The sequence below is a fragment of the Rattus norvegicus genome, chromosome 5 (genome assembly GCF_021556685.1).
Source record: "Rattus norvegicus strain SHRSP/BbbUtx chromosome 5, alternate assembly SHRSP_T2T, whole genome shotgun sequence".
In the NCBI taxonomy this organism is placed as follows: domain Eukaryota; kingdom Metazoa; phylum Chordata; class Mammalia; order Rodentia; family Muridae; genus Rattus; species Rattus norvegicus.
Window position 1 is genome coordinate 158,416,547 of NC_141538.1, and position 26,936 is coordinate 158,443,482.

A 26,936-nucleotide genomic window follows, 5' to 3' on the forward strand; every position below is an offset into this window, starting at 1 on the left:
GGGACTGCGCATAACCACAGATGATTCGACGACCAGAGCAACTCTTAGAATGTTCATATAAACCCTTCTATAAATGGGAAGTTGTGGGAGGCCTTCCCAGAAAGAGTGTGTGATTCCTTCAACACCCGACAGGTGGCGCTGTTTCCCCCATTTTCAGAAAGGGCCTTGGGGGACCTTGGACCAGCCTTACCAGGAAGGCTGCTTGTCTGGAACCTGGGGTATCTGAGGGAACCTCACCCGTGGCTCCAGATGTTCATACCCGACTCTGGTGAGGACTCTGGAGGCTCACTATCAAGGGATAATCATGTTCTTGGTCCAGGTCACCATCTAGATGATGTCCAACGGGTAGGACCTTGGGTTGAGGCTCCCAGGTAGGGCTTGGACAGCACAGAGGAGGAAGGGGTTATGTCTGCTACACTTGTCCCATTATAGACCAAGCATCCAAATGTGCTCTTAGAGTCTGATAGAGCCAAGTGACTTCTGAGAACTCAATCTTATCCCGGAGCCTCAATATCCCTGTCTTACAGTGGGTGGGGCTTCAGGTGAAGCCCAGGTAGTTCTTGGCACTCAACTCTCCTCCCTGGTAAGGAGCAGATTCCCAAGTTAGCTAGGATGGGTTTCCTACTATATTCCAAGAGTCTGGGGCAGAGCGCTCTACCCAAGAAGCTGCTGGGCTTGAGGAGTGTGTGTGCACAACAGCTCTCTGCTATCAAACAAGCACACGGGCCATGCTGCCTCAAACCCACATGGTAGTTTGACGTGACTGAATGTGAGCTGTGCTGAGCGCAGGGCCCAGGGACTAGAACACACGAGGCACCAGCTGCCTTGGCTCTCCTAGCAGGCATCCTTCCTCCATAGGGCTCAACTGCAGACGCTAGGCAGGAAGATGTCAGCCGCCATCTTTGCAGGACACCGGAGAAATCCCAGGGGCAGAAGCCCAGAGTAGGCACTGAGAACCAGCCAGAGACCAGAGGTAAGGGCTCCAGGGGTAATGAAGGTAAAAAGGGGCTCAGTGGACAGGTGGGAGGACCCAGGGTGCTGGGTGTGGACACTGGGGAGAGGAGGGGAAAAGTCATCAGCGATGCCACGGAGAGCATTCGAGAGCTCGCTGCAGCAGGAAGGCCAGGATGGAGGCAGTAAGAGGCAGGTGGGCAGAGGGGGTCCTGGTGGGTATTGAGATGTCACCAGCCCCACTTAGCCTTGGGAAAGCCCAGGAGTAAGGGAGGCTGCAGTTCCAGACCCAGCCACTGAGCTGGGACTGTAATTCTCAGAGAGCATCATGAAGATGAAAACATCTGTCCTTTCAATCAGTGCCAGCTCTGACCACTGTGATCCCAGCCCCAGCTTTCCCTCTGGGTCAAGGTTAAGTTACTCATGTCTCTCAAAGGGAAAAAAGCCGTGGGGAGGGAGTGCTAGCTTTGTGGGAGTGTGACTTGAGAGTTACAGTGCTTGAATCCCACCAGTCTCTAAGTGGCTTTGGGGCCTCCCCTCTTCGGACCCCTGCCTTGGACACATCAGCTGAAGAGATGCTTTAAAAAAAAGATTTATTTATTTATTATAGATATGAGTACACTGCCACTGTCTTCAGACACACCAGAAGAGGGCATCAGATCCCATTCCAGATGGTCGTGAGCCACCGTGTGGCTGCTGGGAATTGAACTCAGGACCTCCGGAAGAGCAGTCAGTGCTCTTAACCACTGAGCCGTCTCTCCAGCCTGAAGAGATGCTTTTGTTACCACTCTGGCCTTACAGGGAGTGACAGGAGCCAGGGTCAGAGAGACCAGCCCGGTGCCTGGTACACAGTAGACACTCCGCTCACACAGCTTCACAGAAAATTTGGTGGTGGAGGAGATAACACCAGCCTGGGGAGACAGGGTGAACAGACCAGTGCGAGCGACAGCAAGCCAAGAAGCCAAGCACATCCCATTTATAGAGTAGATAAAAAGCACACACAGAAAATCAATAGACAGGCATTCTTCCATCCCAGAGACCTGCAGAAAAGCCAACAGAACAGGCTCCATCTATAATACTAATAAATAAGTAGCAGAGAGTTCTTTTAATTTGGGGCACTAGACGTTTGTTTAGCAAAATTATAAAAACCCAACAGAGGCTCCGTATTAGGGAAACCATCAACATAATCTATCCCATTAGAAAATTAAAGGAGAAAAATCAGACGATTACTTCAATAGGTTCTTAAAGAACATTTAATTAACTTTTCTTATTAAAAATCTTTAGGAAAATTGAAATAGGGGGAACCTTCCTACGCATGATAAAAAAATATTTATCAGAAATCAGTGGTAAATAAATATTAGTTAATAATGAATTCCAAGAAAAGTTTTTTTTGTAAGAATCCTGTAAGTTTCAGACAATGAAATAAATTAAGAAATGATAATAAATTCAGTAAATGTAAAAATACTGGGGCTGGAGAGATGGCTCAGCGGTTAAGAGCACTGACTGCTTTTCCAGAGGTCCTGAGTTCAAATCCCAGAAACCACATGGTAGCTCACAACCATCTGTAATGGGATCTGATGCCCTCTTCTGGTGTGTCTGAAGACAGCAACAGTGTACTCCCATACATAAAATAAATAAATATATCTTAAAACAAAACAAAAATACTGCTGACTTAGTGGGTCACTTAATTTTCTACTGCTATGACACTATAAAGAACACATTTAACTGTGTTTCCAGTTTCAGTGTTCAATACCACAATGGCAGAAAAGGGCATGGTGACAGGAACAACTGAGAGCTCACATCTTGATCCACAAGTAGGAGCAGGGACTCTGAGAATGGCACTGACATCTGAAACCTCAAAGCCTGACCCCAGTGACACATTTCCTCCAACAAGGCCACACCTCCTAATCCTTCCCAAACAGTCCCACCAACTGGGAACCAAGCCTTCAACTATGTGAACCTGTGGTGGGCATCATCAAACCACCTTAAGTAGGAAGATTTAGTTATTCATTTACTTACTTTTTCATCTGCTTGTTTGCTGGTTTAGGTGTGTATGTCTTGTGAGTGCTAGTATCCTCGGAGGCCAGAAGAGGGTGCTATAACCTGTGGCGCTAGAGTTCCAGGTAACTGTGGGAAGTGGACTCAGGTCCTCTGTAGGAGCAGAGAGCGCTGTTGACTACTGAGCCGTCTCTCCAGTCCACTGTGCTAGAGTCACAGAGAGTCTAAGAAGAGGTTGAATTGGAATCTGAGCAGCTTGGCTGCAGGATCCAAGTGTTGATGACTTAGGAGCCGATGCCTCTCCCAGGCATTAGGAAGAGGAAGGTCATAGCTCATTGCTCTTGCAGGTGATGTAATTACACAAAAATGAAGACATTTGAAAGACAGCCTACTAGTACAATGTCTGCCTAGATGGCTGGCCTGCGCACACCAGCAGTTTACTTCCCTCCCCAGGGATCCCGGTGTGCTCTAAGGAGCACAATGGTCTTCTGCGGCTGTGTAGGGGACAGGAACGGGTCAGTGGGTCTGTAGGGCACGCTGGCAGGAGCTGAAAGTTGTTTACTGACAAAGGTGGACTCTGAGGCTCTCTCTTTCCAGATCAGCCTGCCCTAGTCACAGGGCTTCCTCCTGTGAAGCTGAAAGCCCCACTCTGCACTCCTCAAGGACCCATCTTCCACCACTTTCTTCTTGGGCTTTGGAGAAATCCTAGGATTTCCCCACGTGGGCCTCTTGTTTGATTCTGCAGTACCAACCAGTTCCAGGGGATGGCGCTGTCCTGACGCAGCTGCTGGAAGACACCATGGTTGCTCATGGACAGGGAGACTGAGCAAGAAAACAAGGGTTCAGTAAGCGGGGAGGGGAGGAGATTGGGGGTGTGGGGGGCTACTCCAAGCAGCAACCAAGGCGTCTGTGAGAGATGAACTCAGGGTGCAGTGAGCGGGTGGCCCATTCCAAATGGCGACCAAGGCTTCTGTGAGAGACGGACTCTTGGCAGGTGTTTAGAGTTGATTAAACCGAGATGTGAGTGAGTAGTAGCAAGGGACCCAGAGGACGGGAAAGATCTTAGAGTCCTGACTGAGGAAATCTGTGGGCGGTGATGTCATTTGCTATGGTGAGGAAAGGAGGATGAGTGGGTGGAGCGGGGACATAGAGCTTCAAGATGGCGGTGCCAAGAGGGAAATACTTGTCAATTTTCTCCGTGCAAGGACAGCAACTTTATAAAATTGGACGATAGCGTTCCTGCTGCTCTTAAACATCTTGTATCACCCCTCATGGATTTTGCCCAAGCTCAGCAGCATGGCAGGTGAACATAATGTATTCTGGACAGGTTCCCCCGTGACCCACAAGTCTCCTCCCTTCCCTCTCAGACCCTCACCGAGGACCTGATGGAGCTGAGATAGGCCGCCCTCAGACCCTTCGCACCTCCCTTCCCTCGGTGTGCCACGCCTGTCCCAGCTCTATGCTAGGGAATTCCTCCCTATCACCAGGACTCTATTATCTGTCCCAGCAGAAGTGCATGCTGGGACAAGACCTCCGTGTGAAAACCCAAGTTCTCTGGTGAAGCTTCTTCTCTACCAGGAGGGTTGAGGGATGGCGTGAGGACCTGGGCAGGGGTGGGGGTGGAGGGAGGAGGTCACCCTGATTCTGAACTGGCAGGTGAGATGGGCTTCCCTCCTCTCCAGGTTGTACCCTGATACTCAAGGGTTAAAGGGGACCATGTGAGCCACTTAAGGAAATAAACAGCCATCCAACATCCGCAATTATTTTGGAAGCACCTGCTCTCATATAATTAATGTGCCAATTAAGATGATTATTATAGCCGTTAAAGCATATCCCCCAAGAACTGCCGCTTCACAATACGTGTTTACACTCATCCGAGTCACTCCACCACCTTGCAAAAGAAAACAACAGCACCAGCACCAGCAACACAGTATTAGCTGCTGAATTGTCTCCCAAGCCAGCTTCATTGACCCAGGCTCCAGCCTCCATCCCCACGGTGGCTGAGGGCTCTCTCTGTGTGTCTTGTCTTCATGAGGAGTCACCTCCAGACAGTTGTGCCCAGCATTTTCTAAAGTAGCATCCAACTTGGAGGAATCTGTAAGGACAGGGAGGGGAGGGCCGGCCACATTGCTACTGCCTCATCTCAGGCTAGGTGAACCGTGCTGTGTCTCCCTCACATCCTAGCTTGATGTTGACAATGTCTTCATGGGTCTGTGCCTCTGCAGACAGGTGGCTCTAGCCAGGCAATGACGATGGCATCCTGAAGCCTCTGGCCCAGTCTGTCCCTCCGCCTCCCATCCTCTTCTTGTCTTTAGTGTGGAAGTGGATGGTCCAGAAATCTTGGAGACCCGCACCAAGACCACCAGACTGGCTTATGTTCAGATCTCCTCGGACCAGGGATGGGAGACCTGGGACCAGTTTAGTTTACTTCTCTGAGACTCACTGTCTCCAGCTCTTGAGTATTCAGAGGTGGCTAGTCAAACACCCAGTATTGCAGCTGACCAACAATGTGGTTAGCATTCATGGTAGCTAGGAGGGAGACAGGGTTTGAGCCCTGTCTCATCAACTCCAGAAGACTGAGCCCTTCTTAGGGGTCCAACCACTCAGGAGCTCTCTCCTCCCCTACCAGTGGATCTGGCCTCTCAGGGCTCCCAGCAGAAAGAACTCTATCTTACAGTCTAATCAGCCATTCTCCAGCCTCACAGCCTGGCCAAGGTGCTTCACCCTTCCTGGCCTAAGTTTCCTAAGCTCTGGTCCTTGCTCTTTCTCTGGGAGCTCCAGGATGCCTGTGGATAACCCCAGCTTCTGTATCCATAGAAGAAAGAGCTCATGGGAGGAAGATGGGGATGCAGGCTGGTGTTGGGTACCACAGGGCTCTAGAGGATGACAACCCATGGATGACTCTAGCCATGCTTGGGGTGAGTACCACAGACAGAGATAGGCTTTATCAGGGCCACAGTGCACAAACCCTCTTCAGTTAAAATTCCTTCCTGTTTCCTCTCTTCTCAGCTTCCAGGTATGGTTGGCCTCACCCATGGAAGTCTGCTCAGAAGTCACCTCTAAATGATTCTGGTTCCCAGAGCAGGTCATCCAAACACCAGCTTTCTTCAGAACACTATGCAGTCGCCATCACCAAGGCTGCCATTAGACCTTCCATCCCTACCACGATGCCCTGGGGGTAGTGCAATCTGGAACAGTCCAGAGCCCCAGATCAGAATCACAGACAGTCACTCACTTGGTGCTCAACTGGCTGTGAGCCTTCCTTACTGTCATACTGCTGGGAAGCTCTGACGGGTGCTTAGACACCTTCGAGCAGGGAAGCCACCCATCCCAAGATACCCCATCTGTGGCTGGAAAACTCACGCTGTAATAGAATTCTTTGCTCGATCAACTGGAAATTAACTTTTACATTTCCCCAGAAATCTCCTCACTCTATCTCTCCCTCCCTCCCTCCCTCCCTCCCTCCTTCTTTCTTCTCAGCTCTGGAGAGGTGGAGACAGGAGGAAGAGTGAAGATTGGTGGATTTTCCGCACAGGTAGCAGCTCAGCCCTTCTTTCCCCATGATTGTAAGAGAAAACCTAGGCAGAACACCCTGCTATGTGGCCTCGGGCCAACCACCTCCCTTCGCTGAGTTTTTAGTCAGAGGACACTCGTCCTCTTAGAGTCAGGAAGGTCTGATGCCTGTGCCGAGTCATACACAAGTCTCTGCACATGAGGTTCTAACTCCAACAAGGTCGAGGTGGCAGAATGAGGGAGAGGATAGAAGGAAGAGTGCTGGGCATCAGCCCCTGGGGGTGACCCTGAAACTGAGCCCTGAGGGAACGTCAGCGTTTGCCAGACGGAGGGAAGGAAGGGCACTGCGGTAGCAGATGCAGCCCAGGGAGGTGGTGAGGAGCGTTGGCACGCTTGAGGGTAAGCCAGACGATCAATCGAGTGCTGTGCCCACCGGGGACCTCGCAAACAGCGAGACTGGAGCCAGAAAGGTCTGGCAGCTGGGTTAGGTGACCTTGAACTTGACCCCAAGAGTGATGGAGAGCTTTTGTGTGAAATGTGGGGCAGAGCATACGAGTTCTAGAAAAGCCCAGGGCTATGGCTGTCTGCAAGGAGATGCGTTAAAGGCCAGTGGGGCTTAGTGCCCAAGGAGAAAAGGCAGGGCTAGGAGAGGCAGGGGCTGAGGAGGGATGGAGCTGGATGGAGCTGGTTGGAGCCACTTTCCGAAACACCTCATTTCTGCTGTGGTGTTTTCTCTGGTGTGCTGGAGTGGAAGTTTGCCTTTAATCCTTCTCTGACAAGTTAAGTCAGCCCCTTGTCATTTAAACCCAGCAGGGCGTGAGTCAGGCAGAGACATTGAAAATCACACTTCAGGCTTAATATAGCTCTGTACTCCAGCAGCTCAGAGGCCCTGCAGCAGCTCAGGCCGGGACTCCCGCCTCAGCTTGAGGGGGTGCCCTGGCTGCGCAGCCTCTGAGCCCAGGATCCTCTGGGATAAGAGAGAAAGCCAAGGCGGGCAAGAAGGTGGGAAGGTAGCAACACAGTTTCTACTCTCTGTCTGGGATTAACCTTCCGTTTTACAGGAAGATCCTGAAGCTCAGAGAGGGGAAGTGCTTGGCCCAAGGCCACACAGCAGGGCACTCTGTGCCAGCTCCTGGCTTTTTTCCTTGAATGCTTTGGGTAAATGAGGACAAATAGCAGACAAGTTTAGCCATCACCCGGTTGGCCCTGGATTCTCTGAGTTGCCCATTTCCACCATCAGCCAATAAGAAAGCCCGTTGTTTGTGGAGTCCGCCTGTGGGCCAATAGGACATTCTGATATTCGCGAGTCCGTGCCAGCTGTTGGCTCTCCCTCCTGACAGATTGGAAGCCAAGAGCTCTTATCAGGCCTGTATGGGGCACAGAGAGATCTCATTGCCAGTATCGGGAACTTGATCTTAATCCCCAGGAGCAGAAGGATATATATATTTTTTCTGGTCAAAAACTGCTCTCCTGGTGCCAGAACGGGCAGCGATGAACTGCCCACGTCAAGCTGTCCTTTCTTTCCTTCTTATCTCCCTCCCCCGGCCAGGAGCAGCCGTGTGCAAACTCAAGCTGATGGAACTGGGTGTCTGGATTGATCCCAGCCTCTGGCGGTGGCTCTTTCCATCCATGCTGATTACGGCACCCGTCCCTCCCCACCTTGGTCCCTGGAACCTCATGAAGAGTGGCTCTCACAACCTGACAGGTCCCATAGATATCCTGAGATTGGACGTCTGTGACCCACACTACACAGTTCACGTCTGAACCACCCACCTGCCCAGACATATGTGTGATTCGGTGGATCCTGAGATTTGTAAAGGGAAATACGGAAACTCTGGGAGCTGCGGTCTCTTGGTCCCCTCAAATTGTACAAGACAGTCTATGGAGATAACTTAGTACCCGTGCGCGCGCGTGTGTGCGCGCGCGCGTACACACACACACACACACACACACACACACACACACACACACCACACCAGGCAGGTCACAAGGGCTCTGCTGACACACACTAACGGACGCCATTGCAGGGAGGAGGTTAACGATCCCAAGGTTGGGTTTCCAATGGAGTCGTGTACTTTGTCACTTCCTCTCGCTGATGTTGACAACATGGTCTCACTCCAGCTGTCCTGAGGGGCAGCAGGAAGGACCTCAGTCTTGCATCTTGGGCTTCTTAACCCACACAAATCATAATCCAACACCAACCATTGTGTATCAGAGGCCCCGGGCGTAGTTTCCTAGTGGCAGGGGTTCATCAGAATATGGCTCTGAAGCCATATGCGTGGCAGGGATAGGCAGAGTGGCAAGAAAGACAAGGGACATAAATCATCACTCAGCACTGGTACGCTAGAGGCTAGGGGTCAACTACGTGAACCTTGGGGACCTCCATTACCTCCCCGCGGGGCTTGGTCTTGCCCCAGAACTCCCCAGCTTCTGCAGGACAACTCCATCACTGTATCTTGGCGGTGCCTCAATTTAATGTAGCCGACACAATCTGATAGCTGTCTCTCCAACCTTCTCTTCAATGAGCAGCAACCATGACCCTCATCCCCCTTCCCCAACCCCACATGAGCCATCTGGAAGCCCCCAGCCCATTACCATTTGCTTGTTTAGCAAGTCCTCTGACCTACTGCAGTTCATAAGTGGAAGTTCAAGGTCAAGTCCCTTTGATGGTCACAACCTCAAAGCCACACCCTGCTGGCCTCATGCTCCCTATAGCACATAATTAGTAGGATGAACTTGCACCATCGTGGTCCTCGCCTAGTCCCAATCACTTCTGGCCTCAGTGACCTCTAAGGGGACCTGTCTGTGGCAGATCTCACTGTTCCATCCCATGTTCCACTAGCAGAGATTGATAAAGCAAGTCAGACACTAGTAGCTTTTGCTCAAAAATTTCAGTGCTGGGCTGGTGAGATGGCTGAATGGGTAAAGAGGCTTGCTGTCAAGCCTGAAGATCTGAGTTCGATTCCCAGGGTCCACAATGATGGAAGGAGAGAACCAACTCCCACAAGTTGTCCTCTGACCTTCACAGGAGTGTTATGGTATGCATGTGCCTGCACACACACACACACACACACACACACACACACACACACACACACACACACACACCACACACACACACACACGAAACTCCCTGGAGACACAGTTCCCTGGAACACAGGCTGGGCATGAATGGTCCCTGCCCATCTCTGCATCTTAGCTCTCATTTGTTTCAGCCATCCAAGATCGTTTCCTGTTCTCTGACAGCCTAACACAGGTCCTTGGCATATGTGCCTCAGTTTACCTGGAATGTTTCATCTCTTTTCCTGGGAAAGAGGATTCTTTGCTCCCTGGGTGATCTCAGCTTCCCAGAGAGGCCTGTTCCTGACCACAGACAGATTCCTGTCTGCCTACGAGCCTATTTCAACCACATGCACCGAACTCCTTGACACCTGGAGTCCTTCTTGCTGGTGTAACTTTTAAACGTATGCCCCAGGGATCTGCATGAGTGAGGGATTATGGTTCCATATCAGTGCCCAGAACCATCCTGACTCTGGTGCTGTAACACACAGTGAGTGAATGTGATACACAAGCAGATTAGACCCCTCTTCCAAAACCACCAAAAAGTGCCATTTGCCAGGTTAAGGGAACCACAGTTAGTTGTGGAGTTGGTTAAAAAATGTAGGTGCCCTGGGGCTTCCGCCTGGAGAGTCTAACCTAATCTTAGAGATGATGTCTGGGGCAACCATTCATTTCTGCTTGCCAGACCTTCCCTGGCCACCTTCTCCCCCTTCCCATGTGACTGGTGTGATAATTCTGGTCACTGTACATCTCATCCCAGAGTATCTCCCCCTCTGTGAGATCAGGGACCAGGAGGAAGGAAGCCTAGATAAGGGCAGTCTTCACTGTCTTCCTCCTTCAGAAATCTGTAAGACTCGGGAGCCCAAGGTCAGGTGTGGTCCAGGAAGAGGCAAGGGATAGCTAGGGTTAGCAGCATCCTCACTGGGCTCCAAGTCTCAGGGTCCCAGGACATGCACTGTGGTGTCTACCTGCCACTTGAGAAGATGGCGGATGTCACTGGATTGTGGCACTATCTTATGGGTACTGTCACCCATCTGCCTTCAAACAGAACACTATGGAGGGAATAAAAAGAAAGCCAGTGGCAGCGGAGACCATTTGAAAGGGTTTCCTACTTCAGGGAGAACCAAGATCCACGGATTCACTGTGGGAGGTCGCTTCCAGGAATTAGAATCTTTGCTGTCACAGCAGCATCACCGGGACAAAAGGTAGTGTTGCTGACTGTGAGCCTGGAGGTGGTGAAACCCCCCCCACAACCCCCACTATCCAGTCTTGTTCTAAAATTACCTTATTTGGGCATCTTAGGTCATTAGGAAACAGGGTAGGACAATGGCTATCGTCTCCAGAATAGATGCTGTGGTTCGTCTGGTACCAAAGTATACCCATCTACGCCCAGGAACACACAGGGTTTCCAAAGCATACACCACCAAGACCCAGCCCCCAGAACCTACTGTAGACATCCAGTTACCAGGCCTTTCTCTACCCTGTCTTGTTCGCATCTACGCTCAGTACCTTCCCTCAATGTCTAAGAGTTTCCAGCCTCAGTGCCTTTCCACGATGTCCGCTAGGATTTCCATTAGGTCTCCCAGGGAAATGGAGGAGCACGAAATACCATTTGGACCTCAACACAAACCCAGTCCCAGCTGCCAGCATCCACAGGTGAGGAGGAGAGATAGGAGGACGAAGAAAGGGGCAGGATAGATGGAGAGATGGCTCAGCAGTTAAGAGCCCGTGCTGTTCTAGCGGAGGGAGGGGGCTCAATTTCCAGCATACACACTGGGTAGCCCACAACTGCCCATAACTTCCGGTTCTGAAGCATGTGATACCCTCTGGCCTTCTTGGGCCCCTGCAGGTATGTGGTGCCTATGACCTCACATGGAGCAAACACACATATAATAAATAAATAATTCCCCCTTTAAAGGACTGCGGAGAGCAGCACATTGTAGCCTCGTCTCCGTCTCCTACCGCTCCATCTCCTTCTGTGGCTTTTTCCCCCATGGCCTTGTAACCTGCGCTCGGAGCAGATCTTGGGAATAAATAGCACAGGAAGGAGACAAAACAAAGATGCGATGATAAAAAACCGCCATGAAAGGTTAAATTCCCATGATTCTCTGTGGTTGCTTAATGGGTTTCTATGATATAAACAGACCTTTGGCTTTGCCTGCTGGGCGGGTGACCCCCAACTAAATGAGTTTAGACAGGATTTCCTAATAAGAAATGTGCCTGGTGCCCACATGCCACAGACAGTCTGCAGAGACCTGCATTTCCCCCAGACAGACTCTGTGAACACATGTACAGTTAAGACATGGATGGATGGTGTGTGTGTGTGTGTGTGTGTGTGTGTGTGTGTGTATGTGTGTGTGTGCGCACCCTCGAGTGCACGCATGCGTGAGTGCACGAGAGCACGAGTATGGACCTGCACACATGCATGTGCACACTCATGTGTATACATGTGGGTGCATAAATGCAGAGATTAAAGTTAACTGCTGGTCTTTGCCTTTCATCTAGTTTGACATGGACTCTTTTCGTGGCCTTCTGCTCTTTCTCCCAGGCTGGCTTGCTGGCCCTCAAGGATCTGTGGATTATTGGGGATTCCCTTGTTCCTGTTTCCCATCTCCCCACAGGATCTCTGGGGTTACAGACATGTGCTACCACACCTGGCTTTACTGGGGCCCAGGGATTTGAACTTAGTGCATTTATACTGCAACCTCTTTTACCCACAGATCCACCTCCCCAAAGCCCAATCTTTGCTAATCTAACCAACACTGCCAAGGCAGCTCCAGGTAGCTGCCCAGAATTACAGGAGATACATCTTTATGCTGGAGGTGCCCGGAGGAGGTGTCTAGAATTTTCTGGAGAAGTTGGAAGGTACAAGAGGGCCCGAGACCCGGTATTTTAAATGGCCACGGTTACCTCCTTTGAAAAGCAGAATTCACAGTATTATTTGTCTCACAGCGACAGCATGAAATTGAAGTGTGAAGCCCTTGACCCCGTCCTCAACTCCACGGAATGTCACACTAATGCCAGCCACTCAGGTTGGCATTCGTCTCATTTCTGAACACGACCCCAGTGGACTGGAAGGACAAAGTGACGTTTACTGTGTAACGTTCGTCTGGAGTTCTTCCTTGAGCCCTAAGGTAGATGGGATGTCAGAGTGCTGCTCCTACTGGCCATGTGTGGAACTGCACCTCTAGCCTGTTAGCTACTGCAGAAAAGAAAGATGGAGACCCGAGGACTCCAGTCTAGACGATAAACCCATGCAATGGTGGGAAAGTCCCTTGGAGATGTAAGGCGTCATTAGATCACATAGGACCTTGACAGAGACCACAATACCCAAGACTCCAGGCTTGATCAGTCCCTTGGCTCTATGTTTTCAATTGTATTTTAAGAGGGATAACAGCTTCCTTCTTTCCACCCTCCCTCACCACAAACACACATGCTGTAATGATGATAGCTCATAAAATCAATACAATTCACTTTGCTGGAACTCACCGTGGCAAGAGTTTGCCAGGAAATGACTCCTAGAATAGCCAGTGCTGTCCCGTCCCTTCGACAGGCAAGCACAGCATATTCTAGAGGCTCTGGTGAAGAGGAGGTCTGAACATCAGAGGCACTCTGGGTTCTGACAGACCCCCGCAGATGTGGGAGTGTCCTATGTCTGTTCTGTTGCAATCTGATGCCACCAGTCCTGTGTGGAGAGTGCTGGAAATGACTTGTCTGAGTGAATGGGGAAAGCATTTTCCCTTTAATTTAAATCAGAATAGCCATGTGTGACCAGTGGCAGCCACATGGATTGGCATGGGATTGGCTCTGATCACGTCTGTTCTCTTAAAACTATCCAATAGTTTTTGTCACTGTCACCAAACTGGCCTGAATTCTTTCCCTATTAGCCAGACCCCAGAAAAGGCGTCTAAGTTCAGGCCACTTCTCCATCACCTTCTTCTCTCTAGGCATCCCCAGAAGTCAAGCCAGAGGTCAGTACTATTATTGGCTCCCCAGTCTCTTTGAAGAACCAATCTACTCTCTATGCTTTGGAAAGTCTCTGTCTGTCTCTGTCTCTCTGTCTCTCTCTGTGTGTCTCTCTGTCTCTGTCTTTCTGTCTCTGTCTCTCTCTGTCTCTCCCTCTGTCTCTCTGTCTCTGTCTCTCTGTCTCTCCCTCTGTCTCTCTGTCTGTCTCTCCGGTGCTGGGAATTGAACCCAAGACCTTGCGCATGCTAGGCAAGCACTCTACCACCAAGCTACTCACTCAGGCTTCTTTGCCTTGGAAAAACTCTGATGTCTACTACTTGGACAATTTTCTAGAGCAGAGCAGAGGCACAAGGCTCAGCACAGGCATGGACTGATGTGTGCCCTCTGGGCTGAGCGAGCAGGGCAGTGGTAGCCTCACAATGTCTCTGCTTTTCCCTTCTGAAGCAATTGGAGGCCTAGGCCTGGCTGGGCCTGTGGGATCTATTCATCTTGTTCCAAGCCAGGCTCTGTAAATTCATTCAGGAGCTGGGGGAGGAAGGAGGAGGGGAGTAACAGGGGCCTGGAGACAAAAGGCACTGGGCAGTTTGCTGTTTGTGGCCAAACTTCTGGAAGGGAGGTGATGAGGCAGGCTGAGGGGCTGGGCTGGTAGTGGGGGACATCCACTGGAGGAGGTTGGGGCTATCCTGGTTGCCTCTCCCATACCCTCTAGAAATTCTGCCCAGCCCCAAATCCTGCAGCCTCTACCTGAGTAGGTCAGTTCTTATCTCTCTCTCTTCAGCTGGCTCTGAGGGAAAAGAGACCAGAACAGCAACAATCAGAGGGAAAGAAAGCTGGCAGCATGGAGCCTCTTTCCTGGAATTTCCTTCCCTCCCTGCACCCCTCCTCCCCATCACAGGCAGAGCACAAGGGCTCCTCTGGTCCCAAGGAGAGCAACCAGACAGCCAGCCACCACCCAGTCCAGCTACAGAATTAAAAGAGCCGGGCATTTGGCTCTGGTAGTCAATTTGCATATGATTTGCATACATCTGCATACCCCCACTCCAGAGGCCTTCAGTCAAAGGATGTGAAATGAAATAAAATAAATTAATGTAGCCTACCATAGCCCCATACAGAGGGCTTGACACTTGTCAGAGATGTAACCAATGCTTTAAGCTGTCAGTGTGTGGGGGGTAGGGGGTGGGGAAGGTAGACTTGGCTAGGCAGAAGGAAGATGGACTCTGTTATCCAGCTAAAAAAAGCTCATGACAGACTATGCCTCTAGTTTAGAGAGCCACAGGGACACTTTCATGGATGGCCCCAGCCTGGCCTGGTATTGTCTCTCTTCTGGAAGCTGTCTCCTCAGAAGAACCGTCATCTCCCCCAGCATGATGACTGCTGGGGGCAATGGAGCGCTTTGGGGCCTGTGGTCTCTTACCATTTCTAATTCTATCCCACCAAGGACAGTTCCTATCGGACCATGGTTACCTCCCTCTGATTCCACCCAGGAATGAGGGAGTGTGGGACGTGACTCCAGTATCAGCCAGAATCTGGGTACGTTTGTCCCAGTCTCTCACCGTTTACAGTCTGTGACAGCCAAGCAGCCCTCATAGCCTGTGAGCCCACAGACAACACAACCCATGGCAAGTTGTCCTGCTGGCCTTGACTGGGTACCGTGGGCTCAATCAAGTGTGTAGGTCTGTAGGGCATGGGTGGAAGACACCAGAGCTGGTTCCAACTTGGCAGGGTTATTATACTGAGACAGAGGACAGGTTTGGGTTAAAAGGAACACAGCCATAGCCAACAATGACACAAGACTTGTCAGCCAACGGCAAATCAAAGACCAGAAATTCAAGGGTTGGAGAGATGGCTCAGCGGCTAAGAGCACCGACTGCTCTTCCAGAGGTCCTGAGTTCAAATCCCAGCAACCACATGGTGGCTCACAACCATCTGTAATGAGATCTGATGCCCTCTTCTGGTGGGTCTTATGACAGCTACAGTGTACTTATATACGATTAATAAATAAATCTTTGAATTTAGTAAAAAAAAAAAAAAAAAAGACCAGAAATTCAAGATGGAAGATAGAGGTGAGGCAGGCACTGAGGAAGGAGAGCATGGGGAACAGTCTGAGTTGGGAACATTGTGGTGCCCAGAGCTCCCTCTCCCTTTCACCCCAAGTTTCTAGGCACCGTGGTTGAGTGCCAGATAGAGTAGCCAAGGATACCCCTGAACTTCTGACCCTCCCGTCTCTATGCACGGCACCAGGTTTTATACCGTGCTGGGGACCAAAACGAGGGCTTCATGTGTGCCAGGCAAGCTCTCCACCCACTGAGCCACACACCCGCCCCATTGAACGGTTACCACCGGGAATCTTTAACCAGGAGGCAGGAGTCCACTCTGCCCACATCCTATTTCCACATGCCCCACAGGCAAAGCCTGGCTTTTATTTTTTTTAACTGTTAGGAAAAAAAAGAGATTTTCATGACAAGAGAAAATTATACAGAATTCTAGCTGCCGGTTTTCCCCGCACGGCATGTTTGGGGATGTGAATGTGTCTTCTCATTCAAGCATTGTCCCCAAATTGTGTGGAGGAGTTGGACTCCCTACGGTCAGCAGAAAGGAATATGCTTACAGTATTGGCCTTTAGTGGGAAATGATACCAACCCTTGGATTAGATCCCAGGAGAGGAATTGTCTGTGGTACCCCTGGGAATGTTCTCAGAGATCAGCCTCCAAGCCTGCTTTCTTGGAGCCAGGACCCTGCTCCTCAAAGGGGCCCCAGGCTGGGATACCCCATTCAGACACACAGAGGTTCACCCAACCGTGGCTGGAATGGCTTCTTGTGCCCAAGACCCAAAGCTGTCACCATTGGCACTTGGGTCCTGGACAGATGATACCTGTGTATCTTGAGCCACTTCCCTCCTCAGGCCTAGATATCGGGTGCCAGGTGCCAGGTGCCAGGTGCCAGGCGTCAGGCTGAATCTTGTGCAGTAAACTTGTGGTAGAAAATCTCTGAAACACATTGTGCTTTGTGGTTGTTTGAGACAGACTCGCACTATGTAGCCCAGGCTAGCCCTCAAACCAGCAAACCTCTGGCTTCTGCCTCCTGAGTATTGAGCTGTGCATCACCACACCTGGCTGAAAGGCAGTTTTAAAGACAGGAAGCCTTCCTGACTGCTCTCCCACACCAAAAGCATAGCCAGAGCATCCTGCTTAGGACCACATCAGTACCATTCTCAGGGGCACGCTGTTCCCAGGGCTTGTGCATTTCTCAGTAACTTCTGCACTGGGGTGCAGATGGATTCCTGGGGTTATCAGAGGTGTAAGAGACCAGAGAGAGACAGAGAGCAGAGGGAACCTTATGGGTGGAGGGATGTAACCTTGCCTATAGATTTTGTCACAGCCCTAGGACACAAAGACAGTTATGCCACTTACCCGGTACCACACGATCTCACGCATGCGGCCGTCTGTCTTGAAGTTGCACTTCAGGGTCACTGCATCCCCGGCCACCACAGGGGGAAGGGGCTCAATGTTCACTGTCAGGTAGCCTGTGGAGGGAAGGAGACAGGAGATGAGACAGGCAAACATAGTAGGTAGCTTAGCAACCTGGATCCCCCACCTACACCGAGCTATACCATCAAGCTCCAAATGGTGCAGTAGGGGGCGGGCCCCTTCTTCCTAGCAACCCTTAGCAGCTGCCTTTGGGCGACCAAATACATCCTGAAATTCAGGCCAGTGGGCCCGTCCAGGCTGAACTGGTTTCAGATGCTTGCAGTCAAGGTGACCAATGAGAGAATGAACTTAGAGGACATGCCCTGGGCAGCATCTTATGCTTGTGCATGATTGGCCGTGTGTATGATTAAGATCATATGCATTGTGGGAAAAGACATTCACACAAATAAAGGTTCCCATAATCCAAGCCTGTATATCAAAACAGAATACTGCCCCACCCACTGAACACCCGCCCCCCTCCTCTTCCTGAACCCTCAAAAGGAGCAGGGGCTAGCCTCCTCTGGAGCATAGCTCTGCTCCCTGGCCTGCACTTTCAGCTTTGTGACTCGAACTCCTTCCTATTTTGCTATTTATATGAATTCTTCCATCCTTTGAGTGGAACACTGAGGGACTAAGAATCCCATCTGGACAGTGACCATCACCTGCAGCAGGGACATGAGGTAGGGGCTACAGAAGGGGCGGGCTTCCTGTGTGGAGGTCACTGCTCACCCCTCAGCCTGTGAGAAGATGATCTCATTCCCCTCCCTCTCGCTGGCTTTTCCCTTCTGCCAGCTCCTTGGCTCCCATAGATTCCCAGATTAGGAGTACTCCTTACTGAAGAATTTTCCCCCAACAGTAGGACGTCCGTCCATCTACAAGACCCACAGAGAGCCATCAAGACAGTTCAGTGGGAAACACACTCGCCGTGCAAGCTTGACAACCCAAGTTCAATTCCAAGAATCCACAATTCAAAGAGGACAGACTCCCGAAACCTGTCCTCTGACCTACACACACACAAATACACATACACACATAAACACACACACAGACATACACAGAGTGAGGTTGACAAAGAACCCAAAACCCTCACTTCAACTGGGACAAGAGATAATTTATTCTGAAGCTAAATATGGGTGGCCATGGCCTGGGGTCACAGATTTAGGTTACCCTGAATTCCATGTTCCAGCACAGAAGCAGTTTCATGAAGTTTTTCTAGTAACAGAATGAAGAAAAGTCACTAGTCAAGGCATTTTTTAAATACACTGGGCGGAGCCATCGAATGGGGATTACAGCACAGGAGCAACCTCTGTCACGGGCCTCAGATGGCAGCTGGCAGTTGGCTTAGCTCTTTGGTTGGGGGAAGCTCATGGTCTGCTAAGATAATGCATTTCCAAAAGGGTTTGACTTGATAAAAGATCACACTCAGAAGTGGGAGTGGAAAGGAAGAAAGTGGGGGCTAGACACCCCAGAGAAATTGCAACCAAGCTTTGGTCCTGCAACAGCCTACCCTCTCTACCTTTTATGGGAGGTGTGATTTCTTTCTGGAAACCTTTGTTCATACAAATAAGAGATAAAAATGTAAGACCTTCTGAGACCATGGTTATAGGGCCTGCAGAAAAGGGAACATACTTGACCTAGTGTCTCCACACCTCCTTGCCTGGAAGGCCCCTTCACTGGCCCAGCACAGGGTCCCCAAGGCACACTGGGATCTGGTCCACCCAATATTCTGTTCCAGTTTCAAAGCCACTAACTCCTAGGAAGGAGGCCCTGGAATGCCACCACTGGCTTCTTTAGCACCCAGCATCCTCACGCCCACATGCCCAGATACTCAAGGGAGGGCAGGTCACATGCTAGGTCATGGGGGTGCCAACTAAAGGGTACAGAGTTGGGAAGGAGTCTTGGATATCTACAAGCACCCCATTAGCCACACCTTGGGGACATTGCTGTGTCCACACTGCCATGCAGTCTAGTGAGACCTCCGGCTCATTCCTCCACCTCCCCGCCTCCATCCCAGAAGGCCACATGCCCGCTCCAGCTTGGCGGGGACTTCATTCTGGGGCTGATCAATCCCGGCTCATTTGATCGGCTTCCCACTGCTGATGTCTGCCTATTGATTGACTAGATCAATCCAGTCCAATCATCTTAATGAGAAAAGCAGCCGGGATGGGCTGGGATTTCAATTGTGCAGGCAACCTGAGCGGATCGAGCCCCAGGGGCCTGACCCCTACATGTAGCTTAATGGGTCCAACACTCCGAGAGGCAAAAACAAGAGTAGACCTCAGAGATCAATGTGGAAGTGGGAATTGAATTGGACCTGCATGGCCACAGCTCCAGAGCAGGGGCTGAAGACAAGGGCTCACTCTGGGGCCCTCTCTAATGTAAGCTGAAGTCATGTTCACGGAGAGCCCCTGAGGCCAGGAGGGCTAAGAAAGTAGCCGCCATTCCACTGCGAGGCCAATCTTCCGGTCACCTTACAACACATTTGTTCATGTGCCCTGAGCAAGACTTGGGGTGGCACAGATGTGACCCACATCCTCAGAGAAATAGAGGCAGTATCATGTACTTGCCACTGGGGACCAGATAGGGATGGGAGGAGAGGCAGAACTACGAGAGGGAGCGGGGCCTCTGGGTGCAGCTTCTGTGATCCAGGTCCCAAATTGTGTCCAACAAGGAAACCATCATCAGCCCAAAGGACCTGGAGGAACTGGAAGGCTCCTGGGCAAGCCAAGCCTGTTTGATTACGTCATTAAATGTGTCACATGTGTCCAGCATGACAGTTCTTAAGAGGAGGTGTCACGTCCAACACTTACAGGAGAACAGAGAGGTTTATTGTCCATGTAGGGGTGGATGGGGGCCCTTGGAGTCAGACAGAACACATCCAGACACCAGGGTCTTGACGCAAAGCAGACTTACTAACCTGGAGGGACAAGGGGTATGGAGAGTGCTTCTTCTGGACCAGAGATAGGCAGACGGCAGGTGTTTTGCAACAGTGGGTTTTTACGGAGAAAAGGGGGATGTCTGTGCTAGACTGAGTTGGTATGAGCTGATTGGACAGGTTAGCCAGTGTAGCCAAATACTGAGTTTTGATTGCTGGACTTTGGTGTTTTGATAGCTGGACTTCGGTGTTCATTCTCAGGAATGAGTCAGTGGGCCAAGTAAGGGAGTCGAGACCTTGTGGGCTAGCTTTCAGAATGTAATCCAACAGTCTAGCGAGGGAGAGGAAAGGGGGCGCCATGTTTGCTGTGCCCGGGCCTGTTAGAGAGAGCCCTTTAGTCCCAGTTAGGGTCTCTATCGCTGTGATGGGGCTACAACCAAAAGCAAGTTGGGGGAGGGAAGGGTTAACCTGGCTCACACTTCCACATCACTGCTCATCATACAAGAAAGTCAGGACAGGAACTCAAGCCTGGGTGGAACCTGGAGGCAGGAGCTGATGCAGTGGCCATGGAGGGGTGCTGCTTACTGGATTGCTCCCCGTGGCCTGCTTTCTTATAGAACCCAGGGCCACTGATCCAGGGATGGCACCACTCACAGAGGGCTGGGCCCTCCCCCATTCCATTACTAATTAAGAAAATGCCCCACAGAGGACCTTACTTAGGCATTTTCTCAATTGAAGTCCCCTTCTTTCTAGCTCGAGCTGACATAAAACTTGCCAACACACATATTAACCGAGGGAATCACACACTAGAACTGAGGTTCACATCCGGTCCTCTCCACTCCGTGCCAGCAGGTTCCACCCTATCAAGCCACAGCCTCTCTCCAGGGACAGCAGAGATGAAGGAATGTGCAAACAGACTCATGTGAACCTGCAGCCTGCATTCTTCTGCTCTGCTCTAGAATTCCAGGGGTTGGGGGTGTGACTGAGGAAATCACACAGCTCTCCAGTTACTGATCCCACCAGGCATGGCTTGGTCATCCAGCCCTCTTTCTCAGTTTCCCCACCTTTGAAGTGTAAACAGGAGCTGAGCACCACCAGGCCAGGTAGGTGATGGACTCACAACCAGAGGCTGGAGGAGGAGAGGTCTGTGTTCTTGCATGAGTGAGTTGACAGAGCAGGGATAGTTAGTCAGAACCATGGAGGACCACTGTTCACTGCTGCGACATGAGAGAGTTGCGGGTAGGGAGTGAGTGAGCACAGTTACCGGTCTGGAGATGGGGCTGAAGTGTGAGCAATGCCAGCAGATGATGTCATAATCAGTGGGGATCCCTGGGTATGACAGGCCAGCCCCTCCTCCCCCTGCATGGGTATGAGGCAGGGCTGCAACAGTGGAAGTGCTTTACAAGATGGACACATTGGTGCGTGGTTCTCAGGGGCGAGTGAGTCTCCTTGGAGTCGGTAGTGACGGAGCTTCTGACTCCCACTTCCGGCAGTCACCTACTTCTGAGGAATGATCGGCCAAGGAAATGACACCTATCTCTCCTTAATAAGCTGGTTGTGGAGTTTGTGATTGTTGATACTAATTGTTCACTTGAAAGAATCTGGAATCACCTGGGAGATGGGGCTCTGGACATGTCCATGGTGGGTTATCCTGATTATGTTGATTGAGGCGGTAAGACGTGTCCACTGAGGGTGGCACCATTCCCTAGGCAGGGAGTCTGGGCCTGTGTATGAGTAGGGAAAGCAAGCTGAGCGCCAGCAGTGTGTGCATTCGTTGCTCTCTTCTCAGTGGAGACCAATGTGATCAGCTGCTACGAGCTCCTGCTGCCTCAACATTTCCACCCTGATAGAATGCACTTTGAGCAGTGGCCTGCTTTTGGTGGAGTATTTAATCACACACAGCAGCAGGACAAGAAACTAAGACAGGGTATCCTGATGACAGTAACACTGCCCTCCATCATGGAGCTGGTGCTCCGGCAGACAAAGCCATCATTGATTATCAAGAATGCAGCACATGGAGATCTCTGTGAGGAGGGAGGAGTTATCAAGGCAATGCCAGGGAGAGAAATGGAGGAGAGGCCTTCCGAACAGGAATTCCCAGGAAGCTTCTCTGAGAAGTTTGAAGTTATGGCATATATGAGTCAAGTAGGGAGAGCATGGCAGACAGGGCACAAGTGGAACAGAGGCCTTCTGGAGTTATGTGGCAGACTCCAGGCTTGGGCCATGGTGGGAGATTCCTCCCAACATTCTACAAACTTGGAGCAAGTCTCGGGCAGAGCTTCGTATGGGACTACGGCGCAGGGGAGTAGGATGTGACAAGGGAGAGGCAGAAGGTAAAGGGCACGCCCTCTCCTGGCCCACTCCTAAGAGCCAGCGGCTCATTGGTGCTTTTCCTAGGCTTCTGGTTGTTTGCCCTCCCCACCTGCACATACACTGAGTCCAGGCACACTGGGTGCTGAGGGTCCTGGACTTCTAGGGAAGGTGGATCTCCTGTGCGGAACTCTTTCTAATTTGTCCACAACTTTGGTTTGCATTGTTTTTACCAACTGGGGAGCAATGTGTGTGTCTGTCGGAAGTCACAATGAAATCATGCCAGAGTGCGACTGTCTGCTCATCTGTCTCTCTTCTTGGTTATCCCCAGGAGACTGAAACAGGGTGATGAGGAAGGCTGATTTTCCAGCTCTCTTAACTACTCATGGCCCCGTCAACAAGGCTTTGCTCTTCTGAACTGTGAAACACTTCCTTTCCATGGTATGTGGAAGGCAGCAGCCAAGGTGGGATTCGAACCCAGATCTCCCTGGCTTTCTAAAGCTAATCTCCTCCCACCCCCCACACCTTTTACCACCACCCAGAGCAGAGTCACATGACTTAATAAGGTCCATCAAGACTCAAGGGAGCTGCCCATTGCCCAATCTGTGGCTTTGTTAACTGTTAGTGTGTTTTCATTAGAAGGTGGTTCTCAGACCAGGCTTCTGAGGAGGACCTAGGGGAGGACCGGGCCAAGCATCCTTACCTATCACTGTACAGAGACTTGGACAGGACGTGGGACCTCTGTGGTAGTGTTTCTTCCTATGGGAGGCAGACATGGATCTATTGAGTTCAAACCAGCAAAGACAGGCGTGGGTCTCACTGCCCAGCTACTGCCCACATGTGGGGTGAAACCAAGCGTCCTAGCCACTGGCCTCTTCTCCTTCTAGGTCAGTCCCAGGAAGGAAAGACAGAGGCCAGCATCTTGACAACAGTGTGACAGGAGATGATACAGTGGGGCTTTTATGGTGCATGCCCTGGATCAGTGCCAAGGGGCCTTGTGGAACCCCCAACCCTGACCTGGGCTGCATGTGGGTGGGCCAGAGGCATCTGAGCAAGTGGGGTGGGGGTACAGGCTCATCCACCAGTCTAGGGTGTTGAGGACAAAGAGAAAGGTGCAGGGAGCTGTATCTGGTTCCAGCCTTGTGGGCCTCAGGCACATTCCCAGCTAGCCCCAAGTTTCTTCGTCCATGAAACAATGGATTTTTAGAGCCTTTCTGCTCTGCAGAATTCCTCCTCAGATGCCAAGTCAGCCCGAACCGGTTCAGATGCAGAGGCCTGGCTGGGACACATGGTTACTTTCCTTCCTGCGTAGCCCTCATCACTTGTCTGACCAGTGTATCCACCAATTATTCAGAGAGCAGAGGCAGATGGACTCTGTGATAGCAGGCATTCGCTTCCCTGCCAGCCAGCTCCAATGCTGAGCCCTGCTGAGCACAGTATCGGGTGGGGTGGACTAGGGGCAGAGCTGGCTCTATCATAACTAAGCAGTTCTTAAGCACACACTAGGCGTGGCTGCCTTCTGTATCTCTCACAGTGCACAGGCCGCTTGAGGTAAGATACGTGTAGCAAATCATAGGGCTATTTAGGTAGGCACCACACACATCTGCTTCAGGGTGATGACTGAAGCTTCTTCCCTTGGAAGCCTAGAAGCATCATGGAGTCACTCTCAGAACGCCATGCTCAAAGCTATGACTGGACTTGGCTTCAACCTGACGCCACAGGGGATGAGTCAGCAAGGGAACCCAGAGAAGCATGGCCGACTTTAGTTTGATTGTGTGCAGAAACATGACGAGATGTCTGCAAATTGTTGAGTTGGTCATATCTCCTAGTTCATGAGCGACCCTGGGTAAATTACCACAGGCTCACCTTCTAGTCAGACATGGCGGCACATGCGTGCAATCCCGGCACACAGGAGGTGGAAGCAGGAGGAGCAGGAGTTCAAAGGTGTCGCGAGTTCAAGACCAGCCTGGGCTACATGAGTCCCTGTGGTAAATGACATCACAAACTGGCCGTGGAACTCTTTCTGTCGGACATCACTCATGCTTGGAGATCTCACAAGGACAAAATGAATTCTTTCCCGTTGACTGTCCCATGGTCAGAGAGGACAAGGTTCTCAGGGACCATCAGAAATGCCTCGCTCTTGTAAGCTGAGGTCTATGGTGCCTTCAAGTCTTCCAGCCTGCCTCTGGCTGTGCCTTTTGGGCTAGGTCAGTGCCAGCTGAGCACCCAGGGGCCTCTCATGGCTGCAGGCCAAAGACTCCTTTTAAGGAGAAAGCCAGCCCTGGATGGTAAGCAGCTGCCTGGCAGCCTCCTTTTTTCAGGATGCTGCACAACGTGTCCATGGGTCAGCAGGAAGTACAGGGCAGATTCAGCATGACAGATTCTGGCAGGGAGCACTCACTGGCAAGGAGCACTCACCGGCAGGGAGCACTCACCTGTAGGGAGCACTCACCGGCAGGGAGCACTCGCTGGCAGGGAGCACTCACCGGCAAGGAGCACTCGCTGGCAGGGAGCACTCACCGGCAAGGAGCACTCACTGGCAGGGAGCACTCACCTGTAGGGAGCACTCACCGGCAGGGAGCACTCGCTGGCAGGGAGCACTCACCGGCAAGGAGCACTCACTGGCAGGGAGCACTCACCGGCAGGGAGCACTCGCTGGCAGGGAGCACTCACTGGCAGGGAGCACTCACTGGCAGTAACCCAGGAAGAGCTTTCAGCATAACAGACTCTGACAGGGAGCACTGGTGACCACCTGAGAGGAGCTACAGGTCAGCAAACCCAGGGTGACAAATGGAGCTGCCATGGCTTCCCAGATGCTACCCTGTAACTCCCAGCAACCTCCATCTTGACCATGGCCCAGCTTCTGCAGGTCACTCTCTCTACTGAGCACCTGGCTCCAAGCTTTCTCTTCCATGCGCACGCCAGGAGCCTTTGCCCAGAGTGATGCAGTCAACCTCGGTGCCTACCCCCCTGGCAATGGAAGATACAACGTGGCCCAGTACATGGCATAGATGCCTTCTAGACCCTCAGAGTGTAGCACCTAAGTGATAGGGTACTTTCCCTTGTGCCTCAAGCACCTTGCTTCTTCCTAGTATACCCCTTTCCTCTGGTCTGAGGAGCTATCAAGACCTGGTTGCTCCAGATAGCACATCCAGAGTCCAACTGCCTCATCCCTCCATCCCCACCTCCCCGGTTCCGGTACCGCCTCTCAATGGCTGATCTACTGCAGCATCCTCCCGAGAAGTCCCAGCCCTGCCCTGCCTACCACTCCGACTTTACACCCCTCATCCTCAACTTGTTCTGTGCCCCTCCCTACTCACAAGAAGCCCAGCTGATCTCTGAGTCCGCTCAGCACGTCCCCGCCTCAGGACATCGCCCACGACTCCTCCACTGCCCAGCGTCACGTGGCCTTCCTCACATGGCCCAGTGCCTCGGCTCTTCTGTTTATGCCTCTTCTCTAGAGAAGTCTTCCTCAGTAGGAAGACATCAGTGCACACAAGATCACATCTCTGTCTTCCTTCCACCCTTGACCCCTGTTTATTTCTCCAAAACATATATCCCTGCCTGTCTCCGTTTACTTGTTTGTCCTGTTGGTGTCCCTGCGCCCCCAATGTGCATCTCCATCTCTTCTCCCATGCTCTGAACGTCACCTCGTCTGATGTCCTCAAGTTCACTTGTCTCTCCCTGTCACCTCCGTTCAGTTACTCTCCATCTCCATGATCTTATACGGTGTTTGGGGGAGGGAAGCGTCAATCAGGGAGAGAGAGAATAGGAGTTGACTTCAGCCTTTAAACTCTGAGAAGCCATCCCAAGGAAAAGTCCACACATCCTGAACCTCTCTAGACAGGGCCACCCAAGCAGGAGGGGACCAAAGAAGCCTGCAGAGGACATTCTCATTCAAACTGTCACATTCAGGAAGTTGAGAGAGGGCAGGGAGTGGGGCTGGACCAACAAACGTCAATGCCTGTCCTCAGAAATTCACTTCCCCCAGTGAGACTCCACCTCCCTTCCATAATCTTTCTGAATGACGTCACCAGATGGAGACCAGGTACTTAGACACCTCAGGCTGTGGAAGCACTCACGTCCAACCCCTGAGCCTGTGGAAGCGCTCATAGCCAACACATGAGCCTGTGGAGCACTCATTTCTAACACAGGAGCCCGTGGGAGCACGGACATCTATCAGCAGCTCCTTCCTGCCACAGTCCCCTGATGCCTGTTCTAGACCCATGACTTTGACCTTCTAAGAGCCGGCCACCTAACCCCCAATCAATTTCCGATGCCCAGCATCTTTCGGTGTCTGCTTCTCCACCTCACTACGGGAGCTGTGTCTGCCACCAGATGAGGGGGATCTTGGTGGGCAGGGACACTCTCAGCTCTGTCCCAAGTACCAAGCGATGAAGACCTTGTCTCTTAGGGATCAGCGTGAATCCCACCCACACTGTGACTCAAACCAAGGGGATATGTGGGCTGTGGTTATTGGGCCTCCACCTGCTGGTGGGGCACCAATCACGGGACTCAGGGCCTCGCCAATTCCTGAAGCCCCTCCCCCTGCCGAGGTCCGGGATTTATCTGCACCTGGCAGCAAGAGCGCTCCGTGCATTACCACTCATGAGGAGATGAGGTCACCCCTATCTCATGAAGATAAATATCATATTGCAGGGCCACCGACAGTCTCCCCGGGCTCCTGCACTGCGTAATTACTGTCGCAATAAATATTATTACAGGGAACCAATTACGGCAGGCGCACCTTACAGGCAAATACACGGGGGGGGGGGGGAGGTCTGTAAAATATGCCC

At 51.6% G+C, this 26,936-nt stretch overlaps 1 protein-coding gene across 2 annotated transcripts in view; it reads right to left on the reverse strand.

The window, feature by feature from the left end:
- The window catches only part of Igsf21 (immunoglobin superfamily, member 21), a 224,638-nt gene that overhangs the window by 114,556 nt on the left and 83,146 nt on the right, over positions 1-26,936 (reverse strand). For both annotated transcript variants that reach the window (XM_087548484.1, NM_001271454.2), the window contains 1 exon segment: positions 16,899-17,011. In XM_087548484.1, coding sequence (XP_087404610.1) covers positions 16,899-17,011 — 113 coding nt within the window.